Below are 12,791 nucleotides of genomic sequence, written 5' to 3' on the forward strand. Positions count from 1 at the left end.
TTTGAAAAGCCGAGTTTACGTGGTGGAAACTCCTGGGCATGCACCCAGAAACCCGAAATATTCGGACATTCACGGTACGTATCGAACCGGGCACACTGCCTGTCCGGGCAACTGGCACACCCAAGGATGCACGGAAACGAACCATTTCGTGTCCGGTACGTGTCTATGACCCGTGCTTGACCGCGCATTCAGCCGTAGGACTTCTCTATATGCCCGGACACCCGAGACTTCAACCTTTTTTATACATTATGTCATTTTGACAAAGATGTCAACTTTCTGACGACAGATGACAACCACATGATATCGTCCTGAAGTCTGGCTCTGTTTTTTCTTAATCTGATTTCCATTATGAGATGTCTGGACATGCGTCTCTATTATAGACCATTACTCCTGGATTTCCTCAAATCTTCTGTCTGCCGACGCGACGCAATTTTGATAAAAAAAAACGATAGATTTACTGCGCTCGGGCCCACAGATTTCATTATATCCGGGATCTCCCTAATCTGACTGCCTGGCACACCCTGAAGCGCCGATCGCCCTGTCTGCTCTAATGTGATTTGTGCACCACAAATTGAAAAGCATATTCATTACTTATGCATCCAATATTTACCTTTCGCAATATTCGTTCTCGTTGCCGCATACTTTGTCTCAATTAGAACAACTCTAGGTTGAGGCTGGAAGAGATTTATAACTTTACTTTACACATTAGGGTTCTGTCGGGAGAATTTGTAGCATGGGTACCACCGTACCCGGGTAGTAGTTGGCTTCTGCTACACGTCTGGAGACCTGTATATTCAAACCTTTTCGTGGTTACGTCATGGGAATGGGTTCTAGAGCGCTTGTTCGATGACAACAGGCCGTCTGTCTGGAGGATTTGTGTGTTTTAACTTGAAAGTTCATCTGTGTTTGATAGAAGTCATTGGTGAACTAGTTGAACTGTAAATTCCAACACAAGAATTGGACTCACCCAAATTTTCGACTGAACATCACCAGTTTTTGTCAAGGAATGAACAATCCACTGCTGCTCTGAAGCTTTACAACCATCCCTGGACATGGACGGTGGGTGCCATAGACTTCCTGCAACCTATGATCCACTATACTATCTGCATAACGTGACGTCACGACAGCAGTGGATTGTTCATTCCTTGACAAAGACTGGTGCTGTTCAGTCGAAATTTTTGTGTTAGAATTTGCAGTTCAACTAGTACACGAATGTAGTTTTTGTGTTTGTGTACGGAGTTGTTGGGTGGAGTGACGCGGGTTAACGTCCGCTGCTTCGTCTCTGTCGGGGCACTGAGTGCAGCGGTTTCGAAAGGTCGATATAGAGAGCCCAATTTAGACAGAAGGCCGGCGTCATGTTGTACATCACTGTTGGCGCCACAGTGCTGAGATCGAGACAGTAATGGCCAATTTTGGGGCTTCTGAAAAACGGACTTGTGGTGAGCGTCAAGTGGAGACTGTATTGCTCGTGATAGTTTACCTCGTGTTACGTTACATGTAGAACTCCTACCTACTAGTAATATGGTCTAGTTTATCGTACTATTGTCGTGCCTGGTCGCGTTCGTTGTACGACTGTTGTGCGATTGCAAACAGACGACATTCTTTGGATATTCGTGCATATGTGCATACAACCCAGCTGTATTCCTACCTAAAGGCTGTCTTATATCATTGCCGTCGGTTGGTTCTGCCACAGCCTGCTAGAAAAGTCTACAACATGAAAATCTTACGGCGACCTTCGACGAATATGACTTCACCATCACACTACGCTAATCCAAAAATATATTATTGAATACGGGCTCAAAAAGTTTAATACATTATCATAAACCTCGCCGTAACAATACATCTATCTATGAACCGTGTTTGCAATTTACAGTCCGATCCTTGAACGTGCAATATTAGTCCCTGGAGCAAAGTTTTATCATTGCAAGTCTTTTGGTACAACGTTTGTTACAACTTTGTTGCAAAATAAAAATCTTAATAGTTAGGTTGAAAATTTCCAAAAGTCTAATCGAACAACCTACACGTCGCTAGTGTTTGAAGATTTTTTTCGTCTTTTCCAACGTACGGTATATATCCATATTTACGGTAAAATGTGAAGCTTTTATCCCAGATCCACGAAAGTCTCCGCCACATCCCTTCAGGGAGACAAACGTCCCCAGTGTGCGTCATCACTCTGGTAAGTGACAGACGCCAACATAACGGGGATCCTCGGACGGGAAAGTTAGCGGGAACCTGACGCCATTATGAGCTGTTTGTCCTCAAGGAGGGGAGGACAGACGGACTTACATAAATTTAGTAGTGTCTCGTTTCTAAACCCCTTCTCCGTTGCTATTATTAGTTTTTCAATGTAGAAGTTTGTCAAGAATATTTTTCTAGATGGTTCTATCCGGTCAAACTGCTATGTACGGAGTCTCATGTTTTTCTCGTGGATGTTTGTCTGGTCTAGTTTATGTGTATTCACAGTTATTTGAGTGACAGATAGTGTGTGGGAAGATGACCACAAAGGTTAGACTTGTCCGACTGGTAGCAAGTACAGGATAGGAGGCATAGGTCAGAGGTGTCAGGACTAGTCATCAATCAGACATGACAGTCCGAATCATGGAATAAGCTACTCATCTACGGGGTTATCGTTTCTGGTCTATCTGTTTTTATTGTTGATTTTCCAATTCACTTAATGGTATTATGACTAAAATCGCAGCGATTTACAATTTCTGTCCACAATACCTCTAAGCTATACCATCGGACCATATTGCACCCTAATTTCGAGGACGTTTTAATCATATAAATGATGTTACCGAAAACAGTTTATTTCTGCAAAGCAGCCCACATAGTACCTTATGAGAACCAGTCCCATAGAAACGTACCCAAATGACCTACGTAGTCCATTGACATACATTGATCATCCCTGTAGTACTTTGCTGAGTGCTTCGATTTTAAAGCAGGTCCGGTGAAGGGAACATGCTTCAAATTCATTATAGTTCCATAGACTACAACATCCTTGGGTTGGTAATGGGTACATTTGTCGCCCAAGGTAATGTTTGAACATCTATCTTCTCTTCCTGGCCGTTGATAGCCCCACAAGACGTTGCATAATTTGTGGGAACATGTACACGTTTTCCTTCAGTTCAGTGCACTGGACGGGAACATATTATAGGGTTTGTAACTGGAGCTTGTCCATTGCCTGCGATTGGACTTATGCTGGCACTTGTACATTATGTTGGTTTGAAATCTTGTCGAGGAATCCACAAGAACCCCTTGATACGTATGACGTCAACTGTCGGTTATAATTAGTTTTATTATTCATTCTTCTGATATCGCTTCTTTGACCTGTGGGTGTCTTATTATATGGAGGTCGGCATATGTCTCCTCTGACAGGATACAGAATTCTGTCCTTACCTTACCTTGTCTATTTATCATTCCGCCATTAAGACAATACAGTATTATGCACAAGAATGTCTGTGTTTACAGCCCGGGAAGTATAAACCATTACCAGCTCGGCCATCTTGGGACTCAATCTTTTATTCCCTCAGGCTATAAGAAGCATTTATACCTAATGACATTCTCACAGTGTACAGAACACGGCAGACTAATCTGCACCTTATCCCATTAACCTAAATATTTACAGATTCAATTTGGCTGCAGACGGCAGCAATGATGTTAACACAAACACAATTCCTATTGAAGAAATGATATATCTTACTGTTCCAACGTCGCGTGAGCAATCGTGGTGCATTATTGTCTAGGTCAAAATTCAGATTCTATACTTTTAACGTGATAAAACGTACGGATTAAATTTGGCTGCAAACGGAAGTGGTAATGTAAATTCCACATCGTCCTATTGTCCAAAAAAGTTACTGAGCGAAGTACGCATATGCAGTCGTAGTGCATTGTGGTCTAGGTCAAAGGAAATATGTGAGCGTATGCGCAGATCACATTAGTTAATTAGCGCCTCGAACGCTGACCTCACGTGACACAACCAGCAGCCCCCGCCAGGGAGGCCAGTCGCGTCAGGATGCGCTCGTCACGTCATCAGCAAATCTTACTGTAGCGTAAATGTTTCACGGTATCCCCGGCCCACGGCTTGTCGATGAGCCTTGCAAGCAGGCGAAGATTCAGTCGTGGTGTCCCCAGTTCGTGTTTTGAGGCCGGGATTCTGATAAACTTGATTCTCTTCCTCAACACCGGGCACATGCGGACGTGCCGGACGATCTCACCAGTCACGGGTGACCGTCGGTTTTTCACGTCGCCTTCGCCGTCACTCATCCCAAGATTCGCCATTCACTCTGAAGGTGTCTCATGCCTGTGTAGTGAACTCCTACTCTTTTCTTCCCGGATCATCCTTGCAGTGGGCGTCATGACTGAATAGAACCCTTCCTCTAGTGGCCTTCACCCCGCTCGCGCAAGTGGTAGGATCCAACCCGCGGCTGCCGGACTGCAGTAGTAGACCACCCACCGGGGTTGCTTACTGTTAACTCCAAGCTCGCAAAACCGTAAGTCACGCCAGTTCGGACGTTCTTTACTCACTACATAACTTTACTGGTGGATCCTGGATCGTGGTCCCGCTCGGGTAGACGTACTTCATTACGATCTCTACACCGTGACCCTTCATTATTATAAACACCTCTGTCGTACGGGATTACCTAACAAGATTGGTAGGGTCAGGATTGCGACTGTCAACACCATCCAGACCCCCTGTCTAATTGAGTCCTTCTGTGCGCCAACGGACACTAGACTCGCCATATTGAGATAATATGCCTGCCAATATCCAGCGAAGACTGACACCGCCGGCTCGTATTTTGCCATGTTCCTGTACCCACAGTTGGTTTCGTGGACAGTGTTTCCTCTCCGGGTTTGAAATGTTGGATCCTACGGACAGTGTTTCCTTACAGGAGTTGGCTCGCCAAGAGTAACCCCAGCGGTATATTTCCTCACAGCTGGCTAACACTCCTACGGACATATAGTTTCCTCAAAGGAGTTAGCTCGCCAGTTGAACAGTGACACTCCTACGGACAGTGGTTCCTCACGGTAGTTAGCTCTCCAGTTTAACAGTGACACTCCTAAGGACATAGCTTCCTCACAGGAGTTAGCTAGCCAGTTAAACAGTGACACTCCTACGGACTTAGTTTCCTCACAGGAGTTAGCTAGCCAGTTCAACAGTGACACTCCTACGGACATAGTTCCTCAAAGGAGTTAGCTAGACAGTTAAATAGTGACACTCCTACGGACATAGTTCCTCAAAGGAGTTGGCTAACCAGTTAAACAGTGACACTCCTACGGACATAGCTTCCTCAAAGGAGTTAGCTAACCAGTTAAACAGTGACACTCCTACGGACATAGTTCCTCAAAGGAGTTAGCTAACCAGTTAAACAGTGACACTCCTACGGACTTAGTTTCCTCACAGAAGTTAGCTAGACAGTTAAATAGTGACACTCCTACGGACAGTGGTTCCTCACAGGAGTTAGCTCGCCAGTTGAACAGTGACACTCCTACGGCCATAGTTCCTCAAAGGAGTTAGCTAACCAGTTAAATAGTGACACTCCTACGGACTTAGTTTCCTCACAGGAGTTAGCTAGACAGTTAAACAGTGACACTCCTACGGACACAGTTTCCTCACAGGAGTTAGCTAACCAGTTAAATAGTGACACTCCTACGGACGGTGGTTCCTCACAGTAGTTAGCTAACCAGTTAAACAGTGACACTCCTACGGACTTAATTTCCTCACAGGAGTTAGCTAGACCGTTAAACAGTGACACTCCTACGGACATAGTTTCCTCACAGGAGTTTAGCTAGCCAGTTAAATAGTGACACTCCTACGGATAGAGTTTTCCTCCCAGGAGTTAGCTAGCCAGTTAAATAGCGACACTCCTACGGACAGAATTTTCCTCACAGGAGTTAGCTAGCCAGTTAAACAGTGACACTCCTACGGACATAGTTTCCTCACAGGAGTTAGCTCACCAGTTAAACAGTGACACTCCTACAGACAGTGGTTCCTCAAAGGAGTTAGCTAGCCAGTTGAACAGTGACACTCCTACGGACATAGTTCCTCACAGGAGTTACTAGTAGCTAACCAGTTAAACAGTGACACTCCTACGGACTTAGTTTCCTCACAGGAGTTAGCTAGACAGTTAAATAGTGACACTCCTACGGACAGTGGTTCCTCACAGGAGTTAGCTAACCAGTTAAACAGTGACACTCCTACGGACTTAGTTTCCTCACAGGAGTTAGCTAACCAGTTGAACAGTGACACTCCTACGGACTTAGTTTCCCCACAGGAATTAGCTAGACAGTTAAATAGTGACACTCCTACGGACATAGTTTTCCTCACAGGAGTTAGCTAGCCAGTTAAACAGTGACACTCCTACGGACAGTGGTTCCTCAAAGTTCAAGATTGCTACCTTCGTAGACTTCATCTCAAAAGAACTGTTGCTGCTACTATACTACCGACAGCCATTACCTATTCCAGTCACCACCACCCTTCATAGTCTGCCTTTTATGATTGAAGAAGGAACGTCATCTTTAGATGTAAATTTCACTGTTTAAAATTGACTGATTGTTGTACTTCCTAATTTTCTTTCAACCCGAATAAGGAAAGAAAAAGAAAAAAAACAAAGTTTACATGTTTTAAAACGTGTATATCGTTTCAGACTGAGCGGCGATCAGATGAACTTCATCAGGAATATTGGCGGGATTCCTGCCAGATCTACCATGGGACTTGACACCACTTGAACGTCTCCTCCACCGCCTGCCACACGGGGTCTCACCATGAACTTCTACTCCAAGCTCCAGGTGCGAGGGCACCGCACCCCTCGGGAGGCGTCCCACGAGACAGCGCTGAACATCCTCCACGAGCACCTCGGTCTCCTACCCGACCGGGACGCTGCATCTGTGGACACACTCAAGCCCACACTGATGCAGCTCTCCTTCTTCTACCTATGGGTTGCCGCGATTGCCACGCTGATCATCAGAGTTATCTACCAAAGCATAGTCAAGCTGTTGGAATGGAAAGACAATGCCGCAAACGCTGCAGATGTACCAAGTGCTGAGGAAAACCAACCAACAAATGTCAACGAGGGGCAAAGATCATCAAATGACACATCTAGCAACATCACCGTGAAACAAGCAAGCGATGCTCCCAAAGAAGAATCATTCACCGCTATCAAAGACATTGCTAATGCAAATCAAACAGAAGCTGAATCAACAACAGACTTAACTTCAAACGCAGACAAAGAGAGAAACTTCTCCAAAGTCAAACCTCCTCCAAGTTTTGACGATCTACTGAAGTATCTTGTCCTGTTTGGAGGAATCCTGCTGTATTTCTACCTGTGTGACTATGACCACATCTTCCCCAGACGGGAACGGACGTACTCCAGGGACCTGTTCTTGTTCCTGTGTGTTCTTCTGGTCATTGTTGCAGGAGCGTTTACCCTAAAACCATGTCCTGGCACCATACTGAACAGGCGAGTCTATCTTTATACATAGTTTTAATAACTAGTTTTAATAACTAAATTTATATTTCATACCTCCAGGAGTATGTTTGCAGTCGTTGGCATTGCTTTCAGGTGTGTTTGTGTGTTTGCACGTATAATTCAAAATTATTTACATGGATTTTGTATGAATTTTGGTATGCTTGAAGTCAATGAAATTCTATGGAAACATATGGCTATTTTGGGCTACCTAGCAGTATTTCCAAGTATTGCAGCATTACAGAAATATATCTCAACCTTATATACGTACTGTAGTACGGTCCATTAAACCAGATTCTGCTTCTCTAATGTTGACATATGTATATTGGTATTGTCATGATTGCTCCTGTTGGAGACCTTATCAATTCACGACATTAAAAAAACGTTGTATTTGGTAAATAATGTATGAAGATAGGATAAGTACCGATCGTGAATACATAACATCCCGTTGCTCGTACTGTAGGATAGTGTAGTTGGTTTCATACAGATAAACTAACTTAAAGACTACACTATCGTTCTGTAGGGACCAGACAGAGGAGTGGAAGGGATGGATGCAGGTCATGTTTGTGTGGTACCACTACTACGCAGCTAAGGAGACTTACAACTACATCAGGGTCTTCATAGCCAGCTATGTGTGGATGACAGGATTTGGTACGTTTCAGCCATGGGGTATCTACTTTTTCGCAATAAATATCTTGTTATTTTATGAAAGCTTTAAAGAAACTGTGTTGGAAGGTCCGTACTAAAAATACTGCTTTAACTTGAACCACACACAAGGCCACTCACCAAGGTTTCTACTGTGCCCATCGATCCTCGTCAGATATTCGATTGACGTGCACTGATCTTTTGGATGTATGACGTCAGGAGTAGGTCAAAGGTGACCGGAAGTCTGTATCTGCGACCGTTCCGCTTCAATTCATAAGGCTCTGTAAGAAAAAAAGAAACTTTCAGTATATTGTCTGTGCAAATCTTGATGCTAAGTTCAGTTGATGGATGATCGTCACAGGCCAGTACGACAGTGACGTATCATCAACCTTTGCTAACAGCTTCAGGCTGTCTAAAGCTATTCATCTTTAAGAATATCTTCTAACATCTTAGATGTCAGCAATGTTGTTAAAGTAAGATCTGCACATTTTTCAATGCCTAGAAATGTTTGTGTACACATAATCAGAATGGTATTTTAAGATTATCTGCTTCAAAGATAAGCATGGATAATTTTGAACTTTTCTCCCAGGTAATTTCTCATTCTTCTGGGTGCGGAAGGACTATTCCCTCTGGAGGCTCCTGAAGATGCTGTTCCGTCTCAACTTCCTGGTGGTGTGTGTCTGTGTGGTCACCAACAATGAGTACATGCTGTACTACATCTGCGCCATGCACACCTACTGGTTCCTGTCTGTCTACGCCTTCATGCGCGTCCTGTCCTCATGGAACCAGCACCGCTGGAAAATGGCGGCTAAGTTCCTCGTCTACTTCGTCTGTAACACCGTCATCTTCGATGTACCTCATGTCGGGGAAACGCTGTTCACTCCGTTCAAGTTCATCCTGGGGTACAAGGGAGGCATGCACGAGTGGATGTTCCGAGCAGGTCTCGACCACCACGCCACTCTCCTAGGGATGCTCTGTGCGTACAACTACCCAAACTACGAAAAACTACTCAACTACCTAGAGAGGAAGTTTACAGCCCCTTACAAGACAGTGCTAGCCGTGGCAGCGAAGTTTGTACTGAGTGTTGCTTTTGCCGCTGCTTTGTATCTATGGCAAACAAACATAATGTATAAAGAAAAGTTTGAGTACAACGCCATCCATCCCTACACATCGTGGATCCCTATCCTTTCTTATATCTTCTTCAGGAACCTTTTCCCTCTGATGAGATCCTATCACCTGGACTTGTTCGCTTGGCTGGGAAAAATCACGTTAGAGACCTACATCTCACAACTTCACGTGTACATGCAGGACAACGCAAGACAACTCATTGTGTACATTCCAGGATACCCACTTGTAAATTTCCTAATCGCAACCATAATCTACGTAACAATATCGTACTTCTTGTTCCACTTGACAACGGAATTCAGTGCATATCTTCTTCTCAAAGACTTGAAAGTAATCCTGAAGAAAGTTGCCGTCTTAAGTATACTAGTATGCTTGGCTGTGCTGTTGGCATTTGCTACCAAAAGAGCATGGTTTCTTTGAGAGAAGAAATAGACAAACAATGCTTAATGTGCTTCGTAAGAGAGAGTATATTTTATACACTGATATCAAATTGAAAAAGAGCCTGGAAGGATTTTCTAATATCGCTACATGAATGATAATCATGCGCAGTCTATATCATTCATTGTTCACAACGATGAACAAAGAAAGTCAGTTGTCATCAATATAGAGGTTCACGATTCTAAGTACGCATGCGCATCGAAATGCATTGTGGGTAATTTTCAAACGTGAAGACCCTGAGACATAACCAAAGCACGTATATATATTTGTTGTGCAAATCGAGACAATAGTCGAGACAAGAGCTGTCTACAAGATAGGGACATTACCTTTGGCATATTACTCACAACACATTTACTGCATATACAGTGCGTACTTTGATTCGCAAACCTTCTTATGCAATATCATTGTTATGTACTAGAATTGGGGAAATATTAATAGAGACTTGATCAGTTTAATTCTATCTTCGTCATATCAACTAGGACATGTGATAATATTTGGACACTTGGCGATTTCAAAGCTGCCTGGATGCAATGATTTAGATGTTAGGTGACATGTAGTACTTTTCAGAACGTTCATGAACCACAGAAATATGACAGCATAATCTTGATAATAATGGGCTACAGTAAACTATTTTTCTATATATTGCACGTATGTAAACATGGAAAATTATCATTCATATGTTAATGTGCAAGTGGCAACTTAGTTATCTTTAAAAACGTCAATATAGGCTTGACTGAGGTACATGTAGTTCCGACATTTGGCAACAGATTTAATATGATAATTTAATTTTAGTTTCATGCTCGTGCAAGTAAAAAGCGAACATAATTGTCTTTATATTGTTTCAACGTTGAACGAATGTGAAATACCACGGGTAACGATGAAGTATGTATTGAATAATATTTCCATCCATTGCAAGATTATTACAGCTGATATGATTTCTCACTCTCTGGTGTTTCAATTATTTGATGTATGTGATTCTCTTTTGATTTTATTCGTAGCAAACGAGACGTCTGAATAAAGAAAATTGAAATATCTAATATTCAAGAATCTTTTCTAGTCGTTGGTTGGACGTGTCTATGTTCGATCGTACTATACGATGTTACAACATTCATTTCAACACTTATAAAAGCTACCAAAAGGATATTTTCTTCTTTTTTAACTGGTAGCAGCCTCGCACTTTGGTTCCGGTTCAATTCTGGATAGGACATATCGGTTTGGGCTGCACTCATCGTTCAGAAGCGGCGTAATATGGAGAGGTGTGCGATAGAAAAGGGGGCAAGCAAACCCTTCATGTCAAAAAATGCGACTGAAACAGGTGCATTTTTTGGAAACCGGTGCAAATTACGTTGGGTAGAGTGTTCGCATTGCATTCGGTAAGTCGTGAGTTCGATCCCTGGCCGAGTCATACTAAAGACTTTAAAAATGGTACATGCTTCTTTCTCTGCTTACCACACAGCATTCGAGAAAGAGTATGGGAGTTGATCACACAGACCACTACCAGTGGACTAGCCCCTGCTGTAGTGATTGCAGAACGTTGTATGGCCCATGGCTACTGAAACGGAGATGGGCGCCGCCCTGTGCACCATCAGGCGCGGGAAGGACTTTGACTGTAACTAATAGTATCTAATACCAGCTCAAAAAAGAACAAGAAACAGCCATGACTTCAAGTACCAGAGTTACCAAGCTAGGATTGATGTGTTCAAAAATTCGTACTTTCCCAGAACTATCGTAGAGTGGAACTTGTTATCACCAAGCACAGTAGGGGCATCTTCTCTGGATAGTTTTAAAGAACGCTTGCAGATAGATGTGCAGAAGTTAGGTGTGACGGATCGGTTAGTGTTATATAACCAGCTGCTGCCGCACCGCGTGCCTGCGAAGCTGGTGTGTTACGCCGAAGGGCGGTTATACCGGCTATATAGATACAGATACAGATACAGACTGGCTGAAATAGCAAGAAAATATGCTGCCCTAAGTGCCAAGAGGTACTGCAAGGGTTTGAAGGAACGATCGGAAAGTTGTCAAAGCCCGTCTCCTCACACCTAATTAGTAACAACATTTTCCAATATGAAGTCGGAGACAGCGGCTCTCTCTGGTAATACGTCAAGGAGTCGTCTGAGGACACCGGTTATAAGATCCAAGAAAGGCACGGAGAAAGGACGTAAAGGAAAATTGCACCAAAGTTCTATCCATCTATTCTATCTGTTAATACCAATCCATGGGTCTTGTTTAAAGAAATGTCCTTGGATGATTACACAGCCAATGATATGTTGTTACGATAACTCTATTAACCCAAGGGTCTGTACGTCCTCCCATCTTCTGTGTTTAACAAATGATAATGCCAAAGCATATAAGTAAATCATGACCAGTTATAATAGAAATTTCCGTCTCATGAGGCAGTTCCTGATATTCAAAACGTACTTTCATTACCTTTTATCTATGGGTTTTAACGGAAACTGTGGAATGGGATATCTTTTTCAATCTAAATGTGTAATTGCGTTGGAGTTGTGGGACTTAGTTTACAAAGTGTATGCTGCAGAAATCGGAAGAAGAGATACATTTAAAACTTTGAGTGGGCTATAATTGCAAAACGAGATCTTTATATATGAAATACCATTCCTAATTGCCCTGGTCCCGATAGTATATCAACAGTAGATTGTCTTGTCTGTGCGCAGTGGCCCGCAGCGGCCGCCAAGTACTGTGTTATACCGCTAATAAGCCCCTACTGACAGCATTAGTGAAGGCTGCAGATCAGACAAGCAGATTCCATAATGTGTGACTGTGTATGAGTCGGCAAAAACGATTATTAGTCTAAAAAAGATCAACACGGATGGCGTCCATGGAAAACATTGCCCATTAATATAAAGAGAAATGGTGTGACTAAAGTCACTAGCAAGCATGACGAATTGCGTGCGTGCGTTGTGACGAGATTCTTGTATGATGTAGTACTTTGAATAGTAACGTATGAATGGTAATGTTACAATAATTTTCTAAATGACACTATTATTTAGAGCTTGAAGAGACATTTAGAAGTGCAATCTCGCCAGGTTTAAATCATAGTTCACAACTCAAGCAAATCCATCATTACCAGCATTAGTTCAGTGTAAATTAGCTGTAGACACC

General features: G+C 43.0%; 1 protein-coding gene across 2 annotated transcripts in view; it reads left to right on the plus strand.

The window, feature by feature from the left end:
• LOC118404773 (protein REDUCED WALL ACETYLATION 2-like) overlaps positions 1 to 10,708 on the plus strand; it is a 29,486-nt gene extending 18,778 nt beyond the window's left edge. For both annotated transcript variants that reach the window (XM_035804105.1, XM_035804107.1), the window contains exons 2-4: positions 6,645 to 7,457; positions 7,987 to 8,114; positions 8,698 to 10,708. In XM_035804105.1, the coding sequence (XP_035659998.1) occupies positions 6,763 to 7,457; positions 7,987 to 8,114; positions 8,698 to 9,653 (1,779 nt within the window). In that variant the 5' untranslated portion in view covers positions 6,645 to 6,762 and the 3' untranslated portion in view covers positions 9,654 to 10,708. The remainder of the gene's footprint in view (positions 1 to 6,644; positions 7,458 to 7,986; positions 8,115 to 8,697) is intronic.
• Positions 10,709 to 12,791: the final 2,083 nt, after the last annotated feature.

The sequence above is a fragment of the Branchiostoma floridae genome, chromosome 17 (assembly GCF_000003815.2).
Source record: "Branchiostoma floridae strain S238N-H82 chromosome 17, Bfl_VNyyK, whole genome shotgun sequence".
Lineage (NCBI taxonomy): Eukaryota > Metazoa > Chordata > Leptocardii > Amphioxiformes > Branchiostomatidae > Branchiostoma > Branchiostoma floridae.